The following is a 27,465-nucleotide window of genomic DNA, read 5'->3' as shown; positions in this document are numbered from 1 at the left end:
CTGGCTTTATTTTTTTATTTATTGGATCACTCACAATGGTACAATATGCATAATGTGTATAATACAGGAGCCACACATTTCCTTTCTATCAACCAAGGACGCGTACACCACCAGCAGGTGGAGGCAAACACCTTAAACAGAACCATTACATCAACATTACACTGAACATTAGAATGAACTCCCAAAAGAAAACAAGTGCTACAATTCAAAGGTATTCATATGAAGATATTATGTTGTCCCTTGTGTATTTATTATAAGTGTTTCGTACACTAAAGGATAAAAATCACACCCTGTGTTAATTACATATTTTTGGACTGACTGCATTATATATTTTTCGATGGACAGCAACTTAACTCTTAATCAGTGAAATTTCTACTCATCTCGTGAAATCAAAAGACTTTTTCCCCGTAGATCTTTTGAGCCATGTACGTATTACCTTTGCATATTGATTAGCAATGATCAACGGTTGTCCAACTAATTACAGAAGTTCGCAAACCACCTCTGTGATACGGCGGCCTCCAATGATTTCTCCACAGGAACAATTTGTCTGCTGGCCATACATGTAGCCACCCCTGTTGTGAAACATCCCACAGGGGCACTTCCACTGATTATGGGGCCAATCATAGCCCGATGAGTAGTTTTGGACATTTTCTGTTCCCAGACGAACAAATGGGACCAGGTCCCAGTTGTTAAGGCTCATCTCAATAGTGAGTATTTCTTCCCTCTGGTGCTGTCCAGTTCTTCCGAAGAAGGACAGTGAGGAAGCAGCAAAATTCCAAAACACTTCCACCGTTTCAGGTCGCGGTGCAGCCTCATCTCCTTTTGTGACTAGTGCAGATGGAACTCTGTGCCGTGTCACTGTTGCAGCCTCATATCCTCTTGTGACTAGTGGAGATGGAACTCTGTGCCGTGTCACTGTTGCAGCCTCATATCCTCTTGTGACTAGTGCAGATGGAACTCTGTGCCGGATCACCTTTTGGGCCAGTTTACTTTTCTGCAGCACAGAAGCGTTTGAACTGGCCGGTGCATCAAAACAATCATTCCCTTCTGCTGTGAGAGAGCTGAGCTGGTTGTCTTTGCAGCAGAGGCCATAGACAGGCCCGTCCTGCAAGTTCTTTGCAGACTGTTTGTCACATAAACCGATTGTCCAATCATACCCTTTGGAAAGGCAGACCATCCACCTATGAACATTAGGAGCCGATCCGGGGCTACGGATTAGAAGAGTGGCAGCGCATTGTCCCATCCAACTACTGTAGAAAACCTTCCTGTTGTCTTTGGACAGTGAAACGCCATCGGCAGAAATCTGTGTCTCAAAACTGAGGTCTGCACCAGTGCTAAAGGGCTCCAGGTCCGGATCAACCAGAGTAAACAAGGATGCCACGAAGTGGCCTGCCTGCTGCATCATTTTCTCACCGTTCTGCTTTATCTCCTTGACAAGTTTGTCGCGATCGCTGCCGGGCTCCAGCCCTTTAGCCAGATCCACGCCCTTGGCCTTCTCCAGGTGCTGATGCACCTCTGAATACATCTGCAGGAATCTGAAGTCGTCCTTCTCGCTCTGTGCTGCTTGCATGCTCTGCCTGCTTGTTTTGATGGACACCATTCGAGCAGAGACTGAACTTTGGACGCGGCTCAGGGACATGTCGCGCAGGACAGTCACGGCCTCGATGAGACGCACACTAGAGCGACGCAGCTTCTCGCTTTCACCCTTCTTCCACTTTTCCAGACTCCCATTCTCACCGTCGGTTTTCCCCAGTAGGGCCTTTTGCTCAGCTCTCAGCTTCTCCATGAGCTCTTTGTGGGCCGTGGAGAAGGTCTTCATGTTGTGTAGGCGGTGTTGGTCTTCGATGGCGCAGGAAACACACACGCAGGTCATATCATCCAGGCAGTAGTACTCCAGGAGCTTGCCATGCTGGGGGCACTTAGTGGTGCCACACAGACCCATGGGTTCAGTCAGAGGATGGGTTTGCAGAAGCACAGGTGTGGTCAGGTGAGCCTGCAGGTGCTGGACACACATGGAGATCTCACATTTCATGCAGGTCTTTTTTGCCGGTTTCCTGTCCTCCTTTGTACACATGTCGCAGAGGATCACTTGCTGCGTGTCATTTTGCAGATTGTCAGACATGTCTTTTTTTCGAAAACAGGAAGCCCTGATTAGAGATTTCCTGAATAGTATTCAATGTTTGAACAATGTCCTGAGGATCCTCCTTGTTGCTCTGGTCGCTGAAAACAAAATTTGTTCAATTTCGTTTTTTGTGCCTGGTTCCGCTCGCACAATCGCTCGTGTCGACGCTCAACAACTGCACTGGGCGACAGTTTCAGTTTCCTTCCTTTTTATACAAACATTCAAGGGAGGAGCTGGTTGGTATAAGCTTGACCGTTAAGTTTCGTTTCAGACATGAGAAAGTATTAACAGCCGTGGGAGTGGCACAGACTCGTTGGTGTAACTCATTGTGTGTGTTAAGACATTGGGAGAGCAGGGAAACTATGAATTCAGATGGCAATCAGCTCACGATAATCGAGCACAAAATCTTCAGAATTCATCCATCACATTCATTTCCATGCTATTGATTCACATTTGCCCATCGAAATTAGAACCCCTGTGATGTGTGGGGCACCAATAAACTTCAATGGCACAGGAAACACACACACACACACACACATTCAAAGGTCATACCATGATCCAAGCAATAATCCATGATGTGATAATAATAATAATAATATTATTATTATTTAAATCAGGAGATTCTTGAAAATAACTGCCTCTGTGATTTTTGATTTGTACTCTCACCATATATACAGTATACACAGCTGCAGGGGGTATGGACACAACCCATTTCATTGATAAACAATGAACTGCATCCCTGCAACTTTGCGTCATTGAGCAAACTAACTGCAGCTTCAGCACAGTGATCCATTGTCAAGCTAAGATAAAAACAAACATACTAACAATAAAATAAAAAAAGGAGCTTGCCAGGTAAGATCCCCAACACATTCATCGACTGCAGCTTGTTGGGAGTTCTGTTTCCTCTTGATGATGACTGTCGTTAGCCTAGTAGCTGCATAGCAAGCTAACCTGCGCAGCGCTAGCTAAAATGATATTTTTTTTATCTAACAGTATCGCCAACGTTAGTTTTTTATTTTTTAATTAATTGGTGGAGCCAGTTATTATTATTATAATTATCAGTTGTGATAAACAATGGCGCGTGACGTCTCCGTCGGTGTGGCCAGAGGGGACATGACGTCGACCGTTAGCATCGATTTAGCTTTTTTCTCTGTAAGTTAGCACGCTAGCTAGCTATATTAGCCTCTTTGAATAGCATGGCAACGGAAGCTGACAGCACAACTTAGCATTTGCTAATGAAGTACTCGTGTATCATCATATCATATAACTACTTATTACTTGTATCGCTATCATATGCAACCTCTCTACCCTCCAAAGCCAACTCTCCGAGAGCGTCAGTCAATGTAGGTTCATTCAAATGTTTCATAAAAACACATGAACTGCAAATGATGATGACGTCATCTATATCTTACGTCATCTATATGCAGTCATCTATAGATACAAATAGATAGCAGGAGATAAAGTGAAAGCTACAAGGACATGCTGTGAGCACATTATCACAGCAATAATTATAATCATATAAATAAATCAAAATATAACAATATGATTGGAGTCAAATATTTTTTTTAAAAGTTGAGAAATTCAAGTATCATTTTAATTGCGGGACATTTACATTTACTTGTGATTTGGCTGTAATCCTCACTTCGTTGAGAGTGGTTGTTTTTTTTTAACATCTTGTTTCGTTTAAGTAGGGGCGTGTGTCATGTATAAATGCTTTCGTCACATTATAAGTATTTTCATCATGTGATATAATAAACGTGAGAGAATTTATAGATAAAAAATGTCTTGGACCTCCTGTGAAATCAAAACCTGACGAATCGAGTTCGTAATCGGATGAACAGAAAATCCTCCTCCTCATTGATTTGCAACCATCAATTTTCAAGAGATATCTACCACTAGATCAAACTGTCTAAAAGAAAGTGGTTTATGTGAATCAATAAAATGGAAGAAAAGCACTGATGATTAATGATCCATTAACACGTTTGTTAATGTGGAGACATTATTCGGGGAAGAACATGTCAGATAAACTACAGCTTCACAAATCCAAGATGATTGAAACAGCTTTTGTATTAACTGTTATTTCAAGGGTAAAACCTGTGTTTGCATATCAATCTACTGTTTGAGTGATGGTGTTGTATGATGACTCAGATTAACAGCTGGAATAGAGGTTAAATACAGATGCCTCGCAGGTTGGTTGCACATAGTCACAAGATCTTCACAAAAAAGTGTTTTACGATGATCGTGTGGGAATACATTTTTCCTTCCAAAATGATTTGATGACATTTTAGGGAACAACTATTTCTGTTTATGTGCTTTTCACAGGAGTAGCGTCACCATGGATGGAGGGTGTCCCGGGCTCAGAAAAAAGACATCTGACTCTTGTGGAGAGATGGACGAAACGAACACCGCCCCAGCGGCTTTTAGCATGAACCAATACAGTGCAGTGGTTCTCCCTATAGTCTCTGGGAGTCAGACTCTCACGTGGGTGCACTCGAACCAGATCGACCTACAGCTGGATGGGGCAGCCGAGCTGGACAAGGCCTTTGACAGCTTCCCGTACCTAACGCGGAAACAGACAGCCAGGCTGGCGCAGCGCTGCTCCCTTCACCAGGACGAGGTCAAGGTGTGGTTCATGGTTCAGAGGCTCCGCTATGGCATTAGCTGGGAATATGAGGACATCCAAGAGGTACGGAGGAAGTTCAAGTCTAGTCTGGGACAGGCTCGGGGAAAGGAAGAGCGGCAAAACGGGATGGGGGGAGTGGCAACAGTGGACGGAAGAGAGGAGAAGGAACAGAAGAGAGAGGTAAAAGAATTTGGTGGGAAGAAGGCTGGAAAGGTCAGGGAGGAACGGAGCGCAAATGTGGGAGGGGCGACGGGAGATGGTGTGCGACTTGAGCGACCAATGAGCACAGAGAAGGACAGAGGGAACACTCATAAAAAGCGTAAAAGGATGGCAGTGACAGACGAGATGGGAAAGAAGAAGATCAAGCAAGACGATGAGGATATCGCAGTGAGAGCCAGAGAAGCAGAAATAGGAAGTGTTCAAGTTAAGAGGGAGGGGAAGTGGTCAATCAAGTCAGAGACGAAGCGTTTCACTCGAGAGAACAGGGCAATGATGAAGCTGGCTTTCTGCGACTACCAGTATCCAAGCGACGAGGACTACGCCCGCCTGACGGCGGCGATCGGCATCCCTCGCCACATGCTGGTGCAGTGGTTCGCCGACATGCGCTACTACGTCAAGAAGGCGAAGCCCGGCTGGATGGATCGTGAGCAGCACGGCCAGGCGCTGGCCAACATCAGGTGCCAGCAATACCTGAACATGCAGGCGAAGGCACAGCTGAGGCAGGGCAGGGGAGAGGTGGCAAGAAGGAGGATCTCCAGATTAGAAACGATGAAAAAAAAACTTGACATTTAGCAAAGATGCTTCAGAAGCGGATTTGATATGTTTTGTGTGTTTTCGGTTTCTTTCACACACGTTTGATGCCAGGTTGCCAAGTTGCTCACACTCCTGTGAATCTGGCCTCTTCTTTCATATTGGATTCATTGTTGTTGATGCTTACGTTAGCTGTTGCCGTTATTTTCAGAAAGGTGCAATTTTACAGTGACGAGTCCCTTTGTGCCCTGTAGAAGTTTTTTATTGTCATCGCTCGTCATTTGAACATGTCTCTCGTCTTTACGATTGGTTACATCAAGACATTAGCAAGCTGCAAAATGAATCATCTTTTTCCCCGACTACATGAATATTTGTATTTTTTCCAAATGCAGATGATTTTGCAGATCATAATTACAATAACTGCATATTGTTATAGTGGTTTGTTGTGTCCAGTAATCTCTCAGCAGACTGACACTGATATAATCCACATCAAATGAACAAAACATAGCACAATTTCAGGATATAGAATATATTACATATAAAAAATAACTCTCTTGTGTTATCCTACTTCACCACGAAGCCTCCTCTGTTGTCGCTAAAGACGCTTTCTGACACTGGATTTGTTCCGTTTTTGCATATTTGTATGTTATATTCTGTCATACAATCATATTATAAAACTATATTACCTTGACAGGATATCCGTGTCATGTTTGTTTTAGCCTCCTCTCAAGGGAGTTAACATCAGATCAATTAAAGCCATACAGTGAGAAGCTTATTAATAAGAAAAGAAGGAAATCTCAGACAAAACCTACCTACTCACATTAAATCAATAACGATACCAGGCCTGGTTACTCTACGTTACATATCGAGTGGTCTGTCTTGGTTCTGTCAGTTGTTCCAGCTGGCCGTGTACTCGGCCCTCTGCGGCTGCCAAAGCTCAGCGCCCTCAATGATGCGACGGATCACGGAAGCAGACGTGATGAGCAGGTGTCCAGCGGCCTGGAGGAGGGCGGAGGCCAAACGCAGGGCTTCTCTGTAGAAAACCCAGAACACATGAAGTGTCACCATGTTCATTTTCTACTGAGAAAGTGCTGTATGAACCCGACCCACGCCACATTCCTGCAAGCTGCTCTAAATTTGGACTAAATTTCGAAAGCTATCGTCTTCTCCCCTCAGTTAATTTCTTCTGTATGACATTATACGTCTCATGTCTTCTGAGGGAGAAAATTAATTTGAAATATATGAGTATACTTTGTGCTCCACTTCACGTCAGAGGGAAATATTGTTCTCCTTTTATTCATTTGACAGCTATAGTGCTAATGACTTTTAAGTTCAAATATATTTAAAAAAGAAAGAAACCATGGAATAAGTTATATTTAAAAAAAGAAGAAGATGTAATGCATTGTAAACCAGCGATTCTCAAACCTTTTGGGCTTGTGTTCCACCAGAGAGTTATTTCACATCGAAAACTTTTAAAAACATTTAAATAGCTGGTTGGTAATCATTGGATTAAACTACCTGACTGGACATAGAGCACATTAAACTAGCTCAAGCTTCAACGTTCATAACCTGCCAACAAATTGATATGTCCATATTACAAGTGTCCCAGGAGCAGTGTTTGTGTCGGCTGAGCGCTTTTACTTCTGATACTAAGTTTCTCGTCAGTTTTTTTATTTAAATAAATGAATAATTCACCACTGAAAGAACATAACAAGTGCTAATTAAAGCATTTTTTTCTGTATGTCGTTACTACAACGTAACCCTCGCCGCCTTCCTCTTGCCTTACCTGAGGACTTTCTTGGGCCCCAGACACTGGAAGTCGGCGCTCACCGAGTACAGGCCTTGAAACGTGGCCTTCACATTCAGAGAGCCGAACACATCCTTTGGGTTCATCTTGTAGAGGTCAAAGGTGACACGGGCAATGTCTTTCCCAGTCCGCGGCATACCGTGGTCTTGAGATTTGGCCACGACTGCGCCCTGGACGGATGGGCGACAATTGTCAGACATAGGTGTATCGTTATAGTTGACAAAAGCGATATATTCATGATTCTGATATTTTTTTTAAGCTTCTTTGGTAGACGTACCGGCTGTGCTCTCCACGTCTGCCCGGGCTCCAGGGCCATGAGCGTGGTGTTGTCGGGCAGCGTCGCGAGGAACTCGTCCGAGTTCACCTCCGTCCCGTCCTCCTCGCAGACCAGGGACAGAGACACCGCGGACAGGCACAGCAGCAACGCGTGGCACACCTGCGGCGCAGCACAGGGTCAAGTCAGCGCTACACCCCTGACATCCTTTTGGATGAAAATAGTCTTTTTCACTCACTGACCGCAACCCTTAATTACAGCATCACTACCGTAGAGTTTCAACAGCTGGGACTTCAACAGACGCCAAAAGACGCTGAACTACACGTTTCTCTATTGCAACTATTTTGAATTGGGACCACAAATAAACTGGTCCAAGGATGCAGTTGGGCTCTTAGCTGCACGGCAGACATATTTACTGGTTTGGCCTTGAACTCTTGACTTCATGTGATCAGGGAATTTGACATCATCGGGACTTTTAGATGTCACATCCTATCAGCGAGTTTAAGACAATTATCTTTTCATTCCCTCACTGAAACACTGTCATTTTATATTTCTTTTTGTTGTTCCACAGTTTTAGTTTCTTTCTTTAACAGTGTATTCCTTTTTTACACATTATTTTTTTTATTTTCTTCTTTGCCAATTAGTTCTTTAGTCAATGCCTTTTTTTCCTGACCTACTTTTTATCCCACGTCATTAGTCCTTCATTTTAGTTTTTGGGGTCACTCTCACCCTTTCTCTCAGCTCCTCCAGGGTCCCGGCCGTGATGCCCTTCCGGGTCTCTCTGTTGTGACAGCACACCCGGAAAGGCCGCTGCGGTGCGGACCACACTCGCTTGGTCACTGATCTGAGGATGGAAAAAAAAACATAAAAGTCAAGATGATGAAATTATTCCATGTGCAGGGAGTCCATTGAAGAAATAAACATTCTGCCTTGTTCCTCTGAGACTTTCACAGCAGAAGAAACATTTACTCTAGTGTCAGAATAGGTCAAGAAAAAGAAAAAGAATATTTCAAATCCTGTTTTGTTTTTTTCATACCTCACTGAACTGAATTTACCAGTATCCAATCTACGTTGATTTGTGATTGTTTGGTTTGGGGATCAAACTAAGGGAATCAAATATCACCCAATATTCTTTATGCTTGATCAAATATTCTTTTCTTACTTGATAAATGAAGATGTGGTGTCCATTCTTGTCAGTGTCTTGTTGTCGCTCCTCACTGTGTTGGGAGTGAGATTTTGTGTCGATACTTTTTGTGTTTGATCCAACAGAGTGGACTTTGCTCCGAACCTGCTGATTACTCAGATACAGGACAGAACAGGGCAAGGTTCATCAGTATAAGTGTGTGTGTGTGTGTGTGTGTGTGTGTGTGTGTGTGTGTCTGCTTTATTGGCATTTATTACCATTGTAGCGCAACTGATACGAGATATTTGAGATTTAAAAAAGTGTGATATTGATGTTTTTTAATAAACCATATAACATAAATAAAAGAGTTTGATAAGGGATCCCTTGTATTTGTATTTTTATAGTAGAAAAGAAAGTGTGGTCTTTCAAACTTGTATTTTTGCTATTTTTGATCATTTATTTAAAAAAAGTTAATATAACAAATATATCAAAGTAGTCCGGACGGAAACGGCCGGTGAGTGACGTGTGTACGTCACATCCTGAGGAGAAGAAGAAGAAAACACTAGGTGCGCTTGTGAATTGTGTCTAAAGTGCTCGCGCGGACGGAGTTTCTTCCTTTGAGTCTTAGTTTACGGCAGTCCCGAAGCACCACCCGGCCGGGACGTGGAAGGCGCAGATTCGAGCGATCTCGGCTGAAGGCGGGAGGAGACAGAACTTTTTTCTCCGGAGGAGCGTTCAGCGTCGCTGGCTTTTGTTTGTAGCGGGCGAACAGTTAAGAGACACTGACATGTAAATGTAACTCCAGTCAGCAGCACCGGAGTTAGAAAACAATCTCACAGCAGCGGCAGCTCGTGAAAACTCCGCACGGGTCCACTGTTGACTCCTCGCCTGTTGTTTCCTGTTTTGATGCTAAGCTAACACCGGGGTAACGTCAACTTTGCGCTCATTTGACGTCGCTGGCATCGATCGTTTTAACCGCGGAATGGCCGAAAAGAAACCCAGGGAAACTGGTAAGTGTTGAGGAAACACCTGGGACTGTGTTAACTGTGGGGTCAAGAAGACACTGCGGGTTCATGTCGATCCAGCAGCGTATCTTTAAACAGCTGATGACAGAAGTCTGCTTTAGCGTCGATCCACGGACACGGTGTATTATTCCCCCGTGCGCGGACTCACAGGTGTTGCCCCCCACCCCCCCGGGGCCTGTGTTCTTGTCTCCATCCCCCAGCAGATGTCAGCCTCCCCTTCGCCGCCCTCCAGCTGCTGGCCCCGCCCGTGCGCCTGGTGTCCGCGGCCCTGTGGAAGGCGCTGAAGCGGCGGGACGTGACGCAGTACGGCGTCGTGGAGGAGTTCGTGACCTCCGCCTGCGAGACCGTGCCCGGCCTGCTCACCGTGAGACACCAGGGCAAGCTGACGCTGGGGCTGCGGGGACGGGTGAGTCGGGTCGTCCTGCGGGAGAGGAGGAAGTCTCTCGTGTTTCAGCACGATATTCCTGTGTATGTGTAATATGTCCCCCATCTTCTTCTCTCTCAGCTGATCTTGGAGCTGTGCCGCACACAACCTGACCCGGAGGTGATCGAGCCTCACCTGAGAAGGATCCGTGCTCCAGCCTCACCGCCGTCCTCCTCCTCAGCTCCTGCAGCTGTGGTACATTAGATCCAAGTGTTCAAATTGCTTTGGGTTTTATTCATCTCAGTTTCAGATTTCATCAATGTATCCATCCACTCGTCCGTCAGATCAAAAAGTTGACAGAGAGTCGTGGACGTAAACAAAAACAGATTTTTGTATATGTCCATATACAGTGGATATTATGATGTGATAAAGTATTTGAACGAGGCGACAGAGTGACAAACCCATTACTCAAACATTGATATTACTTCAGGGAATTACATACCCTAAACTAACACTAACTTTTTTGAATGTAAAAAAATTGCATTTAAGACCACTTATGATATTGCAATAATCCCAATGTGGATGTTTTGTCTCTATATATGTCTCTCAGTTTTACCACTCAACAATTTATAGATACTATTTGAATATCTGCATGAATTGCAAAGGTTTTGCCTGGTTGATAATAACAGCAAACAGCAAATGTTCTTGAAAATTGAATGGTCCACGGTGCATCTTTGTTGCTCTTTTGTCTGCCAGAGGAAGGATGTAAAAATTGCGAGGACCATCGAAAGTTTCCATTCATTCGTCCGCACGCTGCTGACGGACCCGACGGAGAGGGAGCTGTTCTTCAAGGTGAGCTCGTGATGTTGTGTCAGCTGTTCAGTCGACGTACGTATGTAAAGGGAATGTTATCTCCTAACGACTATTATCCTTTCTCTTTTGACAGGAGGAGTTTCCTGTGGATTACGGGCCGAAGTTTGACGAGGAACTGGAGAAGCTGCTGTGGGAGTTTCTGATTCGGCTGGACCAGCTGCTTCCGGTTCCCAACCTGGCCCAGGTAGCGAGCGAGTTTGTTTTGTTGTAAATAACACTTTATTTATTACCATTGTAGAGAAAAGAGTCCACTTAGAGCGGTTGCTGGTTTTACAAGTTTTAAGGGAAAATAATTTGCTCTAGATGAGACGTGAAAAGCCAAGTTGTTGTTTTTTTTTGGTGATAGCTGGTAATCCTATTCCGACTACATTTGGGGAGAAAGCTTATTTAAAATGGAATGTTTCAGAGAAACTGCAATATCTAATGATTTTCCTCCAGACTGTGTCTTGGCTCAGCGATGCCCCGCCCATCCTGGAAGAGTGCGCGCGCTCGGCCACCCAGCCCCAGCTCCTAAACGTTTTGCTCCAGCATCAAACCTGTCTCGGTCATCTGGAGCCAGCAGGTAGAGCGAGATAACCTCGTCCAAGTACGGCTATGACAGCGAGACTTTTAAATCCAGTGATTCGTTTCTCATCTTCATTTAAATTCTCCATTGTGTTGTTGGCTTTTTACAGCGTCTCTCCCTCCAAACATGGGAGACTCCATCCTGGATTCACTCTCTCTGCCGCCGTCCGGACGAGCACCTTCAGACCAGCCAACGGCAGCCCAAGCGTCCGCCGTAGACCAGCCGGGTAGTGGCACACAGACGAGCTTTATTACACCTGTCTTCGGAATAATATCTAACAAAGCCATACCTATCATGATCTCTGGCGGTACAAGGGCGCTGAGAGGCGACAAGCCAGCCAGCTCACAAGACGGAACAGACAAACACTGCGAGAGCTCGAAATTCACCGTGGTCAAAGAGCGACAGACACCCAATGGTGATGCAGTGAAAGAGGGTGAAGAAGAAAAGCTGGAGGAGGAGAGGGTCACTTCCAAAAGAAGCAGAGGAGTGAAGCGCAAGCAACCCGATGAAAGACAGAGTGAATTTGAGGAGGAAGAAGACGTTGTGCGCATGACCAGATCTGGGAAAAAGAGGATGGGTTGGGGCGACCGGAGGACAGTCGAGAGCGAAGAAGACGGAGCGGAGACCGTAGGAAACGAGGAGCTGAGAACAGCCGTCCTGGCGACCTGCATGACCCAGATGGGTGTCGAGGCGCTCCAGCTGCCTGAGAATCCGTCCCTCTGCTCCATTTTCCTGTCTTGTCTTAGCAGCCAGCCCAGGGTCCTTCTGGAAAAACTGCCGGTGGCCTCCGCCTGCGCTCACAGGACCGGCGGAGGAGGGAAATCCTCGTACAGGCAGCAGCAACAACAGAACCAGAGGAAGAAGTCACCGGTCAAAGCTCCGAGGCGTAGCGGCACGGGCGACCAGCCTGGAAAGCCCGACTCGGACACGTCCGGCTTGGACGATAAAGAGTAAGCGCCGTGGTCCCCCCCACACCACCACACCACCACCACCACCACCTCTTGCAAAGTTCTGGATAAGCTGGGTTCCTGTAAATAAAATAACAATTTTATTAAAATATTAATAAAACCAGGTTCGGGTCTGCTGATGTTTAAATACCGAAATAAAGTAAAAATCTGACATTTTCAGTTGACCTTGCGAGCGGATAGTCAGCCGTACGACACACACACTGGGCGCTTTACACTGGCGTTGTAGTCTGGGGTTCAAAACTTAAATAAATAAATAAATAAGTAAAAAACACTACTTTCATTAGTTTTCTCTGTCTCTTTACTAGAGATTTAAATATTTGTGTAAACGTCCTGCTTGAACTGCAGTTCAAACAATGACACAATTTTTATAATTACGCTGCATTTCAGTGTTTTTTCCCGGTTGTCTTAAGACATGAATTACAAATGTTATTTCGGACGAGGCAGATCAAAGTCTCCATGTCTTCCGTTTACTCAAAAGACGCGACACCATGATTTAATGGTTTAATCATATCGTTTCCCGTCGACAGGAATCATCCCGTGCGGCCGAGTATAAGCGGCCTTCCCTCTCAACTGCGTAGTAACACAGGTGATGTCATGAATCGTGTAAATTTATTTAATTTTTTTTGACGAAGAAGAAGAAAAATCCCCTTCGCAGATTTTTGCTTTAACATGTCTTTTACTTTTATGTTTAGAGACGTTGGCCCTGACCCCAGACAGTGAAGACTACGTGGCCGATTCTGAAGATGAGGCCACGAAGAACTTCAAAGGCAGGGTATGTATGTATGTATGAATGTATGCTCAAATGAGAAATCTAATTTTTTTTTTCAAAGGCCACGTGCCCCCAGGAGGAAGTGCCTTTATTTTAAATGTTCTCTGAAAATGGATGGACAGTTTTTGTTTTTTCCAAGTACATGAAATTAGATATGTTTAAATTTATCCTGCAGAGTAATTTTTTGGGGAGAAGATTTCACCATTCTTTGTAAGTTCATTAAAAAGTATGATATGCAATTTCAAAACGAAATTTTTTTTTTGTCCTGAAACGCAGGGACTTTCAGCTCTTGAAGTCTTTTGCTACAAGGAATATTTTTTTCATAATACGTACATTAATATTTCAGTCATGTTTTGGGTTTTATTAGGTAAAATATGACAATCGAAAAAATGTCATATAATACAGTAAATTGGGAATATTGGGATCTGTGCGCTCTCCTCTGTGTTTTCTAACTGACTGTCTCCCCCAGCTGTTCATGAAGCGCTACTACAAGACCAGACACGGCACTTTTGTTCCCACTCTGAGGGAGTACTGGAAACCCGGGGCGGCGCAGCGGGACGTCCTGTCTGCCGGCGGCAAGCGCAGGTGATATAAAGCTGGAATTTTGGACTGTGAAAATTGAATATTCACCTGATTCCCTTCCCCCTCCGGCTACTAGTTAGTTCTCTTTCTCTCGATTTATTCTGTAACTGTATCTGGATCATTTATTTTTAATATTTTACCTTCAATTCGTGTATTTTGTCATCATGGGAAAAAAAGCCCCTGAAATTGACAGATTATGGATGGTGGTTATTTTAAAAAATGTTAAGTGTACAGTTTTTTTTTGTAAATAAACATTGGTCAATATCTATAATATCCGTTACAAATAAGTTCCTAAAAATATTATTTTTACACATGCATTATGTAATTTGTCCTGTTAATAAAGTTTTTTTTTGTGTTGCTGGCGTATTTTGGTCGTCACTTATACATTATTTTGCATTTCATTTGCCGTGTTTCATTGGATCACAACCCAGATCACAACACAAAGATACTATAACTAATTTATTGTTAGGTTTTATAAAGAATATTTATAAACCACGCACAGCTAGGTTTGTCATTTTTAAATATGCTATATACAACGTGCATTATCTGATATCTGATGCAGTGTAAAATTAACTGGAAATTGTCCTTAATTTGGAAATGTATCAAATATACTGGGAAGATTAATTTAATTGTGACAGCTATCCCCGAAAAGGTCATGGTTGTTCCTCTGTGTCTTACATAGGACAAGCAGTTTGTTTGCAACTTTTAATTTGTTGCAATTAAAAATCTTTTCACATAATATTACAAATTTAACACATCTTCAATGATAGGTTGATTTCTTTTTACAGTATCCTGGCAAATAATGAGCTGTACCATCACTGAAGAGGACTAATCAAAATACAAACGAAAATAATCTTCACAAAAAAAACACAAATAAAGGGGCAGTAAGCGATTTTCATCCAAGGAATATTTCCTTGGGGTCCATTAGCTGTCGGTTCTGTGCATGTGCAGAATTTTAGTTTCTGTGTTTTTCAGCTCCGCAAATTGAAAACAAAAAGTGGTGCAGACTTCATTCACGTCACTACCCTGACACCGTAATAGACGTGCTAGCGACAGATGCTTCGACTCCGGGGTTTTGGCCTCGTGGTTAGCGCGGCCGTCTCCCACACCCGATGCTGCGGGTTCAAGCCCCGACCAGTGCGGTCCAAAAAAATCGACAACAAACAAACTTTAACTAAAATCGCTTACTGCCCCTTTGAGTGCAAAATTTGTTCGGTTGCCGCCGGGGGCTCAGAGCCGACAGCTCATCCCTCCGGTCACCGTGACGGTCTCTCCGGTGATGTAGGAAGCCTCCTCGGAGCACAGGAAGGCGATCACTCCTCCGATTTCCTCCGGCTCTCCGATTCTGAAGGGAAAGATGTGAATGAAATGATTCACATATTCATGACTGGTACAGAATATTTGTGACGGGTTTCCACGCCGACGTGGAACTGTACCGTTTGATGCTGAGCTGCTTCTTGAACTCGTCTACGACGTCTTCATTTTGCCATAACTGGGGGGCGGGAGGAACGGAAAGTACATAAACATTCGTCGGGGGGTAAAAAATAAAATAAAATTGACGCTGAAAATGTGGCTCGTGAAATGGGGAGGTGTGTGTTTTCTCCTCACCGCAGAGCTGAAGCGGGTCTTGATGACTCCGGGGGCCACGCAGTTCACCCTTATGTTGCTCTGAGCCAGCTCGGGGGCCAGCGCCCGGGTCAGACCCAACAGAGCCGTCTTGCTGACGCTGTACGGACCCAACGCCTGCAGGAGCGGAGGGATCAAACGCATACTGTCAGACTCACTTCTTTGATGATCTTTTTAACAATTGTATAAATGTCTGTTAATGCTGCATTCTTGACAAAGCCAGAAACAAATAGAATTTAATCTAAATGAACCCTGCCACTGTTAATGTCAATATGTTTGAGGTAAATGTTCTCCTCGCACACTCACTGACCTGCATTGGTTGGTATCCGGCCACAGATGACACAAATACCACATTTCCCCCTCTGAAAGAAAAAAACTGATTTTTAATTTGAAATGAAAACACTGAGGACATGTAAAGTCTCTATTGTTTGGATTTTTGCCAATCACATAATCGATTTTTGCCAATCACATAATCGTTTGTCACTCACCCCCTCTCCGCCATGTGAGGCACCACCAACTTGGTCATGAGGAAGGCTGCTTTTACGTTCACAGACAGGATCTAGAAGTAAAAAATACAACTGAAGATAAATACGTAATTTCCTTTTTTGGAGCCTCGTTTTGTGCGAAGGTACCTTGTCCCAGACGTCCTCCGTGGAGTCCATGATGTTTCCGAAGAAAGGGTTGACGGCCGCGTTGGACACCAGGATGTCGATGCCCCCGCACTTCTCCAGTGTCTATTTTTTTTAAAAACACGGAGGGAGATTGTTGATGATGAGGTTGTAGAATCACTGACATGCCACGGGGGCCAAACCTTATAGAGGCAGTTGTCTGAGATCCATACTAAAGGTTTTTTTTAATCCCCCTCAGACTCCCTTACTGCCCCTGTTGACCCCCCCCTCCGATGCGTCCCTGAGGACGGAGCTCACCGTTTGCACCAGCCTTTCTCTGTCTTCTCCTTTGCCGACGTTGCACGTGGTCCCGGTCACTCGGATGCTCTGGCCCTGCAGCAGCGCCACAGCCTTGTCCACGTTGGCCTGTCGCCGGCTGCTCACCACCACGTGGGCCCCTCGCTTCCCCAGAGCCTGAGCTGCAGCTAGACCGATTCTAGGAGGAGGAGTACCATGATGGCAGTGGATCTCGATATTGCATTGAGCCTATGGCAATGGTAATTATTATTATTCTCATCATAAATGTTGAGATCCCTTCAAGTGTGCTCCTTGATGCCGGGCACTTACTTAGTTGTTGTTAGACTTATTTTTTTAATGCAATACAGGAGACAATAATGATGATTCTTACCCATCTGTAGAGGCGGTGACTATGGCAACCTTCCCAGCAAGGCTGCTTAGAGACATCCTTCTTTGGTCAGCGACAGGGTTGGTCCTAAGGCACCTGAAAACACTCCTAAACATCACCTGTGAACAGAATTTATTTTTTATTTTTATTTATTTAATAATGAAAAACACTGGATTTACTAGGGTAAAGGTCACCTGAGCTTTGGGGGCTCATGCGTGGTATGCATGAACATATTTCACAGGCACTTTCTTTGTCAGTCCCATAAACCAACAGTTTTTGAACCATGGTGAAGCAACAACTATGATAAATAAATAAAAAATACTTTACTGGAATAAAAAATGCAGACTCTGGCAACTCGGTTCAAGTTTATGCATTCACGTAATGGGCTATCCTGTATAATACCATTACGCAAATATGATCAGGAGCGTTAGCTCACCCTTCGGTTCGTGCAAAATTCAAGACAACGTTGTGCAGCAGAGGATTTTGTTAAAAATAAAAAATTAAACAAGTAATGCCAGGTGACTTGACTGCCGACGATTCCGGTGTCGCCACGGTCAGTGATTTCCGGGTCAAACTCCCGCTGTCAAAATAAAAGCCTTCCAGCAAGCAGTTGCTCGAATTCGGCACTTGTAATTAACTATCCCGTAAAATAACCACGAGACTTAGTAAAGTTATTGTAAACATTACAGTATTGTAAATATTACAGTAGTGGAAACAGTTTTCCGGGATGCATCTCAATGTACAGATTGAAATTCTGTAATTTACGGGCCAACGCGAACGTCCCCGAAACGCAACCCACAAAGGGAATGAGCCAATCACACACGCGCCTGTTCTCCGAGCTGCGCGCGGCCGCGCGATCTCACAAAACACTGGATGGGCGCGTAAAGGGCCAGAAAGCCTCGCGTTGCGCTTGGAGATCGGCGCGCAAGAAAAAAAAAACCGTCCGAGGAGGGGCGGAGACACGTCTGTTGTCATCATCGCCGAAAGATGATTGAACGTCGATGGTCGCCGCCGATTTTTTCACGCTTGAGAAGAAGTGATTCCGCGGAGCGCAGGACCGTGCGCCCACGCCGAAGTTGACCGCGTCGAGGGAAGCGAGCTCGGGTAAATCGTTTGGCGACCGCGGCCTCTTTGAGTGCGAACGTTGCGCGCGGTTCACAAATCGTGCTTTGGTGGCGTTTGTTTCACCCGCCGGTGCCATTGTTGTTTTGGGACCGAGGCGGCGAAAAGACGGAGGGAGACACCCAGCTAACAGCCGACGCTACCAAGCCAGGGGGTAAGTGGCTAAGGCCGCGTCAACACATGCGCGTATAAACATCTCGTTCTTCTAGTCAGCTTTAATTCACGCCAAGCGTCGTTGTAACGTGGAGTCTGCGCGGTCCACAATGCGTTACGCGGTTGCTAGCGCGTTGCACGCCAATGCTAAGGCGACGTTAGCTTCCCCCGCTGCACGGGCTGCATGCAAAGTAACGCAACTGGGCGTGGGGAGAGCGGACAGGTGTTGCCGCTTCCATTTCACGTGGGTGTGTGTGTCTCTCTCTCTCTCTCTCTCTCTCTCTCTGCGTGTCTGCACCGATTGCAGGGTCCGTGCGATGGCGGGCGACGAGGCTCTCGGACCGTGAAGCATGTGTCCTGCCCACCCGCCCGGACACGGCTGTGCCTCGGCAGCGACTCGACCCCTGGAGGCCGGCGCGCACGGATGAGCCGGGACCCGAGCAGGACGCGTGACCTACACTTTCTCCGAGACTCACAAGACGCTCAAATCCGTCTCCACAATGTCCGTCTCCGTGAGTACTGTGTTTCATTTCTCGGGTTGATTATGATTGCATTGCATGTTTCTTTTTGTTGTTGTTGTTGTTGTTGTTGTTGTTGTTGATGCGATCACACTCGTGTGTTAGTGTGACCCAAGAAACTGTGTTTTTGTTTACCACCTCTCATCTCGTCATATCTAGATTTTTTTTCATCTGAATCCTCATTGCCTCCCATTACTGTTTAGGGGGGGGTCCCACATGGCTGAAGTGAGCCTGGTTGTCCCCAGGGGAGGGGGTTGCTTTGGAAATTGTAAGGGGGCCTGACTCTCTGGCTTTGGGTTGGCAATTAAACCCTAAACAGTGAGGGACAGATGTGTCCCCCGTCCCCTCCCCCCTCCTCTCATCCCGCTCATTACCATTAAGCCCCCTTGTTGTCCATTTGATCACTGAATCCTCCCCACCGTGAACCCCCCCCCCCCCTCTTTTCTCTCTGGTCCGGGATTGCTGACACAGCTGTGAATTTTAAGTCAGTCATGATGATGGCTTTTACGCTTTTTTTCCATCTTTTTTTTTCTTTCTGTTCCGTTGGCCCGTCGTCCTCCTGTCCTCTTGTCTCTCGCGCAGACATTTTTTTACGAGATCTTCCCCATTCACTCCTATTCACTCTCCGTTCAACGACTCCAAACAATCCACCCTTTTGTGCTGCTGACTTGGCAGAGCCGTGTCAATGTACTTGTTTGTTGGTGGTGCACAGATGCGAGACACTAGCTTGTGTGAATTTAATTTGTTGATTAAAACCTACTTTTATATGGCTATTTGTGTGTGGGTGGGGGGGGGGGGGGTATTACTGAATGAGTAGGCCTCTGTTCAAGATTTCTTCTCTTGTCTCCTCGCCCCTCTCTTAGACGGTATTAGCAAAGGCGCTGTTCGACAACACGGCAGAGAGCCCGGAGGAGCTGGCTTTCCGGAAAGGTGACATCCTGATGGTCCTTGAGCAGGAGCAGGGCGGTGGGCCGGGCTGGTGGCTCTGCTCCCTGCACGGGAGACAGGGCATTGCCCCTGCCAACCGCCTCCGTCTCCTCCAGACCGCCCAGCCGCCTGGCACAGACCTCCGTCGGGGCCCCAGCGAGGACTCCGTTTACCTGTCGCCCGGTCCCGCACTGGCCCGGTCTGCTGAGGACATAGACGGAGTGTATCGCTCGCCACCAGGCATTGGGGAGGGCAGAGGAGTGGCGATTGCCTCGAGGCCCGGGGAGCTCCGCCGAGTTGAGGGCGGGCGCCCGCGCTCTCACTCCAGCTCTGGCACCCGGCCCAGGCCTGACTGGGATATTGGCGTTGCGGGGCGTCCACGCTCACCTTCGCTGAGGGGACGGGGTACAGAAACGTCAGGCGCACTTTATCAGACTCCAGCGAGTCCCCTGCCATCAGTAGCTCAGCTTGCCAGGCAGCCTGGAGCTCTCGTGGCTTCAGAGTCGGTGTACCTGTCCCCCAGTGGAGCACCGCGGGCAGCTGACGAGCCAGAGGACACTACATATTTAGTCCCTAGAGAAACACTAACAACAGGACAGGACGAGTGTTACTTGGTACCCAAAGGTACACCACTCGCAGGTGATGATGTTTACCAATCCCCAACAGGCGGAGTTGTGGCTACCGCCATCTGCTCTAACGGCCCCGCAATAGTCAACGGGCCAAATGGCACTCCCCAGTCCAAAGTAAGCCAGGACACACCTGGGATGTACCAGACACCCACCCAGGTGGGAGCCGGCCTTCACAGGACTTCAGCCACAGTTTTGGCCCACCAGCACCCATCTCAGTTATCCCCCGCTCAGGCACCTCACAGACTCAAGGGCGCTCCGCCCAACCCTGCTCTTGCCAGGGGCAAACCTGGCCTCGCCTGTCACCGGGGATCCCCCTTGCTGGTCAGAGCAGGGCAGGTCCGGGTTCCCGGCTCACCAAACTTTGCCCGCAAACCTCCTCCGCCGGCGCCTCCGGTGAGGGGGGTCACCAGGAAGGACGCGCAACAAGCGGCGCCAACACCTGCCGATTCCAAGCAAGAGGATGACAAACAGAAGGAAAATGCTCAGGTTAAGGATGAACGGATGAGTAATGGGCTGGAGAAAAGCGGCAGTGTGCTCAACAAAAAGGGGGAAAATCCGGATTACTCTGATTCTGTGGACGACCAGGTTCGTGATGGCTACTTTCCTCACCACACTTTTGAAACCGTTGTAATGTTGTAAGATCATCTTCCTGTTTGTTTTTGCAGGAACACACATTTTTTTGTGTAGTCTGAGTTTCATCACAACGTTACAACAGATGGGGGTTGACCAGGGCCTGCAGTCACAATTTGGTTGTATTTATTCGTCTCCTTTGCAGGTGTACGATACCCCTCCCAGTGGCAGGTGGCAGCGTCCAGTCCCATCTGCCCTTGGTGGTGATGATGATGAGGATGAGGATGGCATCTATGACACCCCTCGCTGTGTCCCACCACAAGCCGACTCTGAGACAGAGGTAAAGATAACCGGTTGCTTCGCATTTATCCCTGGGCAACGGACGAACCCGGAGATTTGTCTTGTCCTGTTTAATCTCCTCTCACACGTAAGAGTGAAAACAGTGACTTGGATAGATACTTGCATTCCTCATAAAAGATTAACATTTAACAACATTTAAAGCAATACTTACTGTTTAATGTGTACAGTAGGTTGATTTACAGTGGGGGACATGTTATTGTGTTTTGTTGTGATCCTCTTAGGTCAAGCCTTAACGGGATGAATATCCAGTTGGCATCAAAATGGCTATTTGATTTGGACTCCTCATCTGTAATTACAATCTTCAATTTCTTTTTTTTTTCTTTTTGGGACAAGTTAAATTGTAATCCAGAGTAATACATTTCCCAGGAATAAGCTGGGAACTCTGTACAAGTCTGTACAAGTGAAGCAGCTTGGCCAACAGACAGATGACTATCAAATACCCTGTCCTCCCCCCCTCCTCCTTGAAGGAGAGGCCACACCTGTCTCGGTCTGCGGCGTGAAGCCTGTCTATCCAGTCCACATGCCGCTTCTATTTTCTCCCAGTCACACCCATCTGTCAGGGCCATGCCAAGGCCAAACCACCACCACCACCACCACTACTCAACCCCCCCAGTGGTTTCCCCCTTTAATGTTACTTTGAACATGTCTGCCAGTCGTTTCTCCCTTTTTTCAATTTACTCTTATGTGGACTGCAGACTCGCTGCTTTTACTCTTTGATGTCGAAGGCTCCACATGTGTCTCTCCCATTGGTGGCCAGTGACTCATTGTTGCATCTACTTGCAGATTTCAGTTAGTTTTACTCTACTTGTTCCAGTCTGATCACCCAGTTCACATGACTGGCTTTAAAGTGTATTTGGTGGAAGTTACAGCATACCTTTTCACTCCACGGTACAGTGAAAGCATTGTGTGTATCGTTCCATTCCGTCATAAAACCCCACATAATTTCCAAACATTCCTTCTGTGCTCCTGGACAATTACAGGTCTACGATGTCCCCACAATCACTCTGAATTTGTCGACGTCAGACGTCCATCTCGACGAGGTCGACGACGAAGTCTACAGCGTCCCCACTCTTCCGGGTGTGCCGCTGGGACCGGGAGAGTCCACCGGCAGCCTCTCCGGTGAGGACGTTGTCCAGGTTGGACAAGTCTACCGTGTGCCCGGACCCGAGAAGCGAGTCAGCAGCGGCGATCACAACCGAGACTCCTCTGAGCCCGACTGTGGCATCTACGACATGCCTGCTCTGACCATCGAGGTCCTCCCTCACTCTTCCTCGTCCTCCTCCACCTCCACCCGCCGCCTCTCGTGCTCGAGCAACGGCTCGGGCGATGTGCAGTGGAGGGCGTCGCTCTCCAGCCTCGTCCACTCGGTGCTGAGCGCAGCCTCCGGCCCGGCCTCTGCTCTGTCGTCGCGAGACCTGGCCACTTCGCTGGCGGACATCTTGTCCACCTGGAAAGCCAGCCATTCGGGCGATCCGCCACCGCCTCTTCAGCAGGCCTGGGCTCGCCTGTCGGACCTGCTGCCGGCGTTAGCCGCCATCGGCAACGCCCCTCCATCTGAGGGGCTCTTGTCGCTGGTGCAGCGGTCCCTTGAGGAAAGCGCCCTCCTCTTGCAGGCTCAGGGCCGGCCGCGTCTACCTTCCCAAGAATCCCTATCCCGCAGGCCACTGCCTGCGCTCCCGGTGCCCGATGGGAAGTCGTCTGGAGGCGGGATGGGCTCTCGCAAAGGTAGCTGGATCCAGGAGAGGCCCTTGCCCCCGACCCCTCAGCCCGCCTTCCCCTTGACTCATGCTCCACCAACTGTAACTCTCACCGTGGGCCCTGTTGACGGAGAAGACGATCCCAGCAACGAGTATGCTGGTATCGGCTTGACTCCCATCCCGGCCCCGGTACCTACTGGAGACAGCGTTGGATACGTCAAACTGCAGGTCAGTTCTTATGAAGTTATTGTTAAACAGCATCTGTCTAAAATTTATCTCCCGATCTTTTCTGTGCACATTTCATTATTCTATATTTCTTTACTCCATTGTGTTTGTGCTTCAACACATCTTTACTTTCCTGTATCTTTTAATAATAATACCTTTAGCTTTTATTGGGTCTGTAAAGATGTCTGGCTGATCTCCCCCTTCCAATCCAGGGTAAACCCGATCCGCCGCCTGACGTCCTGGTTGAGAACGGACAAATACAAACTATCACAGCAGAGCAGAGGGTGAGTCGTTTTTTTGGCTCCACATACACGATCATTTGTTCCTCCAGGCTAAAGGCTGTTATTCTTTTTGTTGTTGTTGTGTTCGAAGTACCAAAACACACACACACACACACACACACACACACACACACACACACACACACACACACACACACACACACATAACAAGTCCACACAGATAAGTCATTGATTCACTCTGGGGCTCACAGTTCATTAGTGCACTGTTTACTAATGAGCCGCGTGACTCATTAATCCAGCCGGCGCTGCATCGGCTCCAAACCCATCTCTCCTCTTAAACTCTACACGATGTGTTTACCCAAGCACGCTCCCCTTTTGTTTGCGTAGAGATCAACAGAATGTGTTTATCATAATCGGAGCTCGCGTTATCTCTAAAGTCACCTCTGTGTCCCGTTGCCTGAGACTGAGCTTGTGTGTCGTCATCACTCGTCTATGTTTTTCTTCTGCTCCTCGAGACGACTAACCAGAGGTCACTTGTAGATCCTGGACAACACCGCCTTGCTTTGAATGGAGGCTGCAGGTCAATGGGCGACAGAGTCATTCTTTCAACAGAGCCACTTGTTGACGTGTCTTTGTGTCTAATAGGGCTGCAACTAACGGTTGTTTTCATTATCGATTCATCTGTCGATTATTTTCTGGATTAATCGATCAGTCGTTCGGTCCGTGAAATGTCATAAAAAGTCGATCGTGTTACCCAAAACTCCCAAGATTATGTTTTGTTCTTTCCACACACAAAAGATATTTAGTTTTACTTTGATAGAGGAGCCCAAAAAAAGATAATATTCACATTTCTTTCATAAAAACTACTTGAACCGATAAATCGATTATCAAAATAGTTGGCTTCAAAGGAGAGTTGACTGCACATAACAGTTATTTTACTTACACCACCTGCATTTATCATTAAGGTCACTGATCTTTTCACTGTTTTCCAAAACATACCTCGCCTATTTCTTTAATGAATATTTTCATATGATTTTTATAAATTTTGTTTTGAAGATCAAAAAAAATCCACCTGCTTTGGCTTAAACCTTGTGTATAATACGTGTGAACCTATTGCATAATTAAAGCTACTCTCCCATTGGGCATATCCCTCTGGAGGCCTCCAGGGGTGATTACATAAGTGAGCTTTAATATTGAGTAGTTAGGATAAATGGTTTCAAAAGAGAACGGCTTCAACAAATGATTATTTTCATTATCGATTTGTTTGTTAATATTTTCTCCTTATACTGTCACAAAGGTGAAAAAAGCTTATGAAGGGCAATAAAATGAAACCAATAAATAAATAAATGCAGTTTGTGGTGAAAAGGGCATTCTGTATTTCTGCATTTATTTATTCATCGCCAACTGTATGTCCCCCCCCCCCCCACACACTTATTTATGTATTCAATTATTTATTTCAGCATTGATTACGAATAAAAACTTCTCCTCTCTTCTTGTGCAGTTGACTCCATCCCCTCCGCTGCCGGTGTCCCTGTCGCTGGAGGACTCGGAGCTGCTGTCCTTCTACTCCTCCCAGAGCCTCGCCCACCTCTCCTGCCTGGCGGACGCCATCGACGTGCTCTTCAGCAGCGTGCAGGGGAACCAGCCTCCCCGCATCTTCGTCGCCAGGGGGAAGAGTCTCATAGTGACGGCGCACAAGCTGGTGTTCATCGGGGACACACTCTCCCGCCTTCTCACCTCTGCCGACCTCCGCGCCAAGGTATCCGGAGACCCCCTGTTTGACATCTGAGCTAAATTAAGGCGATAAACCCGCGTGTTGAGGAAAAGAACTCGGTGCGGAGGCGAACAATCTTTTGTCCTAATGCACAATAACGTATAACGGAGTTTTAGGGCCGCATTGAGGGGGGGGGGGGAATAAAAAGTGAGAATTTGAGATTAAATTTGTAATAACGCTTTTGTCGTTGTATATATTACAATATTATGAGCTTTTTTTCCTTGTTATAGTACAACTTTATTCTCATAATATTACGAATTTATTCCATCCTGATAACGGGCTGAATTTTGATCAAATGAACGGTCTAATCACTGTGCTTTTTTAAAATGTATTCTCCCCCTCGTCAGATCACAACCTCGGGCGGCCGACTCTGCCAAGCCCTGAAGTCAGTTGTGGTGGCAACGAAGGGCGCCGCACAAAACTACCCCTCGGTATCCGCCACCCAGGAGATGGTGGACCGCGTAGCCGAGCTTTCCCAGCAAGCGGCCGGCTTCTCCACTCTGCTGCAGCGTCTGGCTGAAATCTCCTCGTGATATTTCATATCACTTGTGTAAAAAAAACAAACTAAAAAACTTTGTATACACTACACATATATATTTTCCTCTCTCTGAAATGCCTTATTTGTTGGTAGACGCTTTCATTACCTTTCCCTTTGAATGAAACGAGTGAAGTTGAATCCTGAAACGAGTTGTTACTACGCTGGGTTTTTTGACTTCGCTGGTCCTGTCCTCCAATCATGTGCTGGTTTTCCTCTGTTTATATGCCGACCTCTGTGCTTTGTTGCTGGGCACACTTGTCTTATTTTGAGTGTTAACTTATTGAATATTTGAAAGGCCCGTTGGGGCTTTGACTGCTTATCTTGGGAGCTTTACTTATTATGTATGCCGTACCCCCCCCCCCCCCCCCCCCCCACATCTCACATGATAGCCATTTTCCTTCCTTCCTCTATTTATTTAGCCATCCCCCGCTGTTCCAAAAATAGCACAGAAGCAGCAGGCCTTGCATCCTGGTTCTGGCCTACTTTTTTACTGTGACCACCTGAAAGGCCCTCGTGATTTTCATTCTGAAACTGTGGTGTTTAGCAGGTGTTTTCGGGGCTTAAAATGGGAGAAATTGGAATAGGATGAGAAGTAGGAGTAGGACGTCTGCCCGACCTTCCATCCATAATCTGTGCAAGTGTGTGTTGTTTGTTTAGTGCCAATTTCCACTAGCAACAACAGAGTATCTGCGGTACAGTTTTATTATCCCTTCGTTGAGATCTATGAGACACACCTCTTAAAATATATGTTCGGTGTGCATTCACGCAGTCTGTCTCGCGTCATGACGGAGAATTCTGAAACGTCCCGTCTGACAGAGATGATAGCTAATAATTAATGCAATGATGAGTCGCGTTGCCTAATCCTCTTCTTTCCCACAGTCATGTGATAATCTGGCCGTGGATGAGAAACCTGTTGACCGAGATTACCAGTCACCACATGTTCTGTTTTGATCTGCATTGTTTTTATGTTTGTTTGACTTTCTTTGCTTTTTTAAATTTCATATTTCCCGTAAGACGCTTGTCAAGAGCTTTTGCTGTAAGGAGTACAGTAGAAACTATGGTTGGCTATCCTGTTATACATAATTTATTAGGGAACAATAGCATTATGGTGGAACCCGGTTCCGCATGACATTTGTCACATTGACACTGCGAATCTCAACTGTTCTCGGTTTCATCCTCGTGGGTGCTCTTCAAAGTTTGATCATACTTTTTTTAGGGGGAAATATCTTCTGTTTCATACATCAGATTACATAACACCCGTATCAACAGGGCATTGAATCATTAGTTGGTGATGAATGGCTCAGTTTAGGTCACACTTTGTTTTTCAGCCTGCTGTTACATGTTCTCCTCTGCAGCGCCACCTTGTGGAGGTTTTGAAGTGTTACTTAATGGATACCTCCCCTGCCAAAACACTACTATTCTTCTGTACGTATGATGAGAGCATGAAGAGCAAGTAACCGTTAGCTATATATTTATTTTGATCATGTTCTTTGCTTTCCAGTTTGCATGGCTTTAACTTGCTTGGGTTTTTATATATGCACATCCCCCACCAGGTTGGTTTTTTAAAACCATCAATATTTTGGGGTTGTTTTTTTGAAACATCTTCAGTTACGGTTAAATAAAGATGGCTGTATTTTCTTTTGTACAAAAAACGTTGTTTTTCTTGTTTTTTTACACTACGTAAACTTGACTTTTCTTCCACAGTACAACAGACCTAAACTCCCTTTACTTTTACACTACATTGGATGTTTGTCTTGTATGATCAGAATGCACAAATACAACTTTTGCTATTAAACAAATCTGTTTTTGGGATTATTGATTGACATTGTGTGTGTTGTCGAAACAAAACGTACATGTATTTTATCTGCGGGGATTTGCCTAGCCAGAAAAACAAAGGTGAGTTTTATTTTTAATTTTTTAAATTTATAATTTACCAAATAACGTCA

The 27,465-nt window shown here is 46.0% G+C and overlaps 5 protein-coding genes across 10 annotated transcripts; 3 read left to right on the top strand and 2 right to left on the bottom strand.

Moving 5' to 3' along the window:
- Positions 1-2,836: 2,836 nt before the first annotated feature.
- Positions 2,837-5,589, top strand: homezb (homeobox and leucine zipper encoding b). 3 transcript variants are annotated; one of them, XM_047336550.1, is made up of 2 exons: positions 2,837-2,974; positions 4,445-5,589. In XM_047336550.1, exon 2 carries the CDS (start codon positions 4,458-4,460, stop codon positions 5,535-5,537), a length of 1,080 nt encoding a protein of 359 aa, XP_047192506.1. In that variant the 5' UTR covers positions 2,837-2,974; positions 4,445-4,457; the 3' UTR covers positions 5,538-5,589. The 3 variants fall into 3 exon arrangements, with proteins under 3 accessions (XP_047192506.1, XP_047192507.1, XP_035469259.2); XM_047336551.1 differs by lacking the exon at positions 2,837-2,974 and adding an exon at positions 3,114-3,274; XM_035613366.2 differs by lacking the exon at positions 2,837-2,974 and adding an exon at positions 3,332-3,465.
- Positions 5,590-5,739: 150 nt separating this feature from the next.
- On the bottom strand, positions 5,740-8,898 carry cideb (cell death inducing DFFA like effector b). The gene is made up of 5 exons (XM_035613445.2): positions 8,739-8,898; positions 8,306-8,420; positions 7,580-7,738; positions 7,282-7,472; positions 5,740-6,528 (listed from the first exon to the last, which is right to left on the bottom strand). Exons 1-5 carry the CDS (start codon positions 8,762-8,764, stop codon positions 6,384-6,386), a joined length of 636 nt encoding a protein of 211 aa, XP_035469338.1. The 5' UTR covers positions 8,765-8,898; the 3' UTR covers positions 5,740-6,383.
- Positions 8,899-9,333: 435 nt separating this feature from the next.
- tinf2 (TERF1 (TRF1)-interacting nuclear factor 2) lies at positions 9,334-14,202 on the top strand. 3 transcript variants are annotated; one of them, XM_047336549.1, is made up of 10 exons: positions 9,337-9,709; positions 9,928-10,130; positions 10,230-10,343; positions 10,845-10,940; positions 11,035-11,145; positions 11,400-11,523; positions 11,636-12,476; positions 13,022-13,080; positions 13,187-13,266; positions 13,733-14,202. In XM_047336549.1, exons 1-10 carry the CDS (start codon positions 9,682-9,684, stop codon positions 13,850-13,852), a joined length of 1,776 nt encoding a protein of 591 aa, XP_047192505.1. In that variant the 5' UTR covers positions 9,337-9,681; the 3' UTR covers positions 13,853-14,202. The 3 variants fall into 3 exon arrangements, 2 of the variants coding, with proteins under 2 accessions (XP_047192505.1, XP_047192504.1); XM_047336548.1 differs by having other exon boundaries at positions 9,925-10,130; XR_007031957.1 differs by lacking the exon at positions 13,022-13,080 and having other exon boundaries at positions 9,334-9,709; positions 9,925-10,130; positions 13,733-13,871.
- A 334-nt stretch (positions 14,203-14,536) lies between these two features.
- On the bottom strand, positions 14,537-17,659 carry dhrs4 (dehydrogenase/reductase (SDR family) member 4). Its single transcript, XM_035613406.2, has 9 exons — positions 17,201-17,659; positions 16,768-16,883; positions 16,398-16,575; positions 16,104-16,205; positions 15,960-16,030; positions 15,782-15,833; positions 15,454-15,588; positions 15,282-15,337; positions 14,537-15,190 (listed from the first exon to the last, which is right to left on the bottom strand). Exons 2-9 carry the CDS (start codon positions 16,878-16,880, stop codon positions 15,076-15,078), a joined length of 822 nt encoding a protein of 273 aa, XP_035469299.1. The 5' UTR covers positions 16,881-16,883; positions 17,201-17,659; the 3' UTR covers positions 14,537-15,075.
- A 69-nt stretch (positions 17,660-17,728) lies between these two features.
- efs (embryonal Fyn-associated substrate) lies at positions 17,729-27,331 on the top strand. 2 transcript variants are annotated; one of them, XM_035613241.2, is made up of 8 exons: positions 17,729-17,868; positions 18,347-18,551; positions 19,421-20,698; positions 20,889-21,023; positions 22,024-22,968; positions 23,178-23,249; positions 24,709-24,966; positions 25,329-27,331. In XM_035613241.2, exons 2-8 carry the CDS (start codon positions 18,540-18,542, stop codon positions 25,512-25,514), a joined length of 2,886 nt encoding a protein of 961 aa, XP_035469134.2. In that variant the 5' UTR covers positions 17,729-17,868; positions 18,347-18,539; the 3' UTR covers positions 25,515-27,331. The 2 variants fall into 2 exon arrangements, with proteins under 2 accessions (XP_035469134.2, XP_035469123.2); XM_035613230.2 differs by having other exon boundaries at positions 17,758-18,040.
- The last annotated feature ends 134 nt before the right edge of the window (positions 27,332-27,465 follow it).

This window comes from Scophthalmus maximus, chromosome 12, assembly GCF_022379125.1.
Source record: "Scophthalmus maximus strain ysfricsl-2021 chromosome 12, ASM2237912v1, whole genome shotgun sequence".
Taxonomy (NCBI): Eukaryota; Metazoa; Chordata; class Actinopteri; order Pleuronectiformes; family Scophthalmidae; genus Scophthalmus; species Scophthalmus maximus.
Note: the sequence above shows the minus strand (reverse complement) of the source record. Positions and strands in the feature narration are given on the sequence as shown.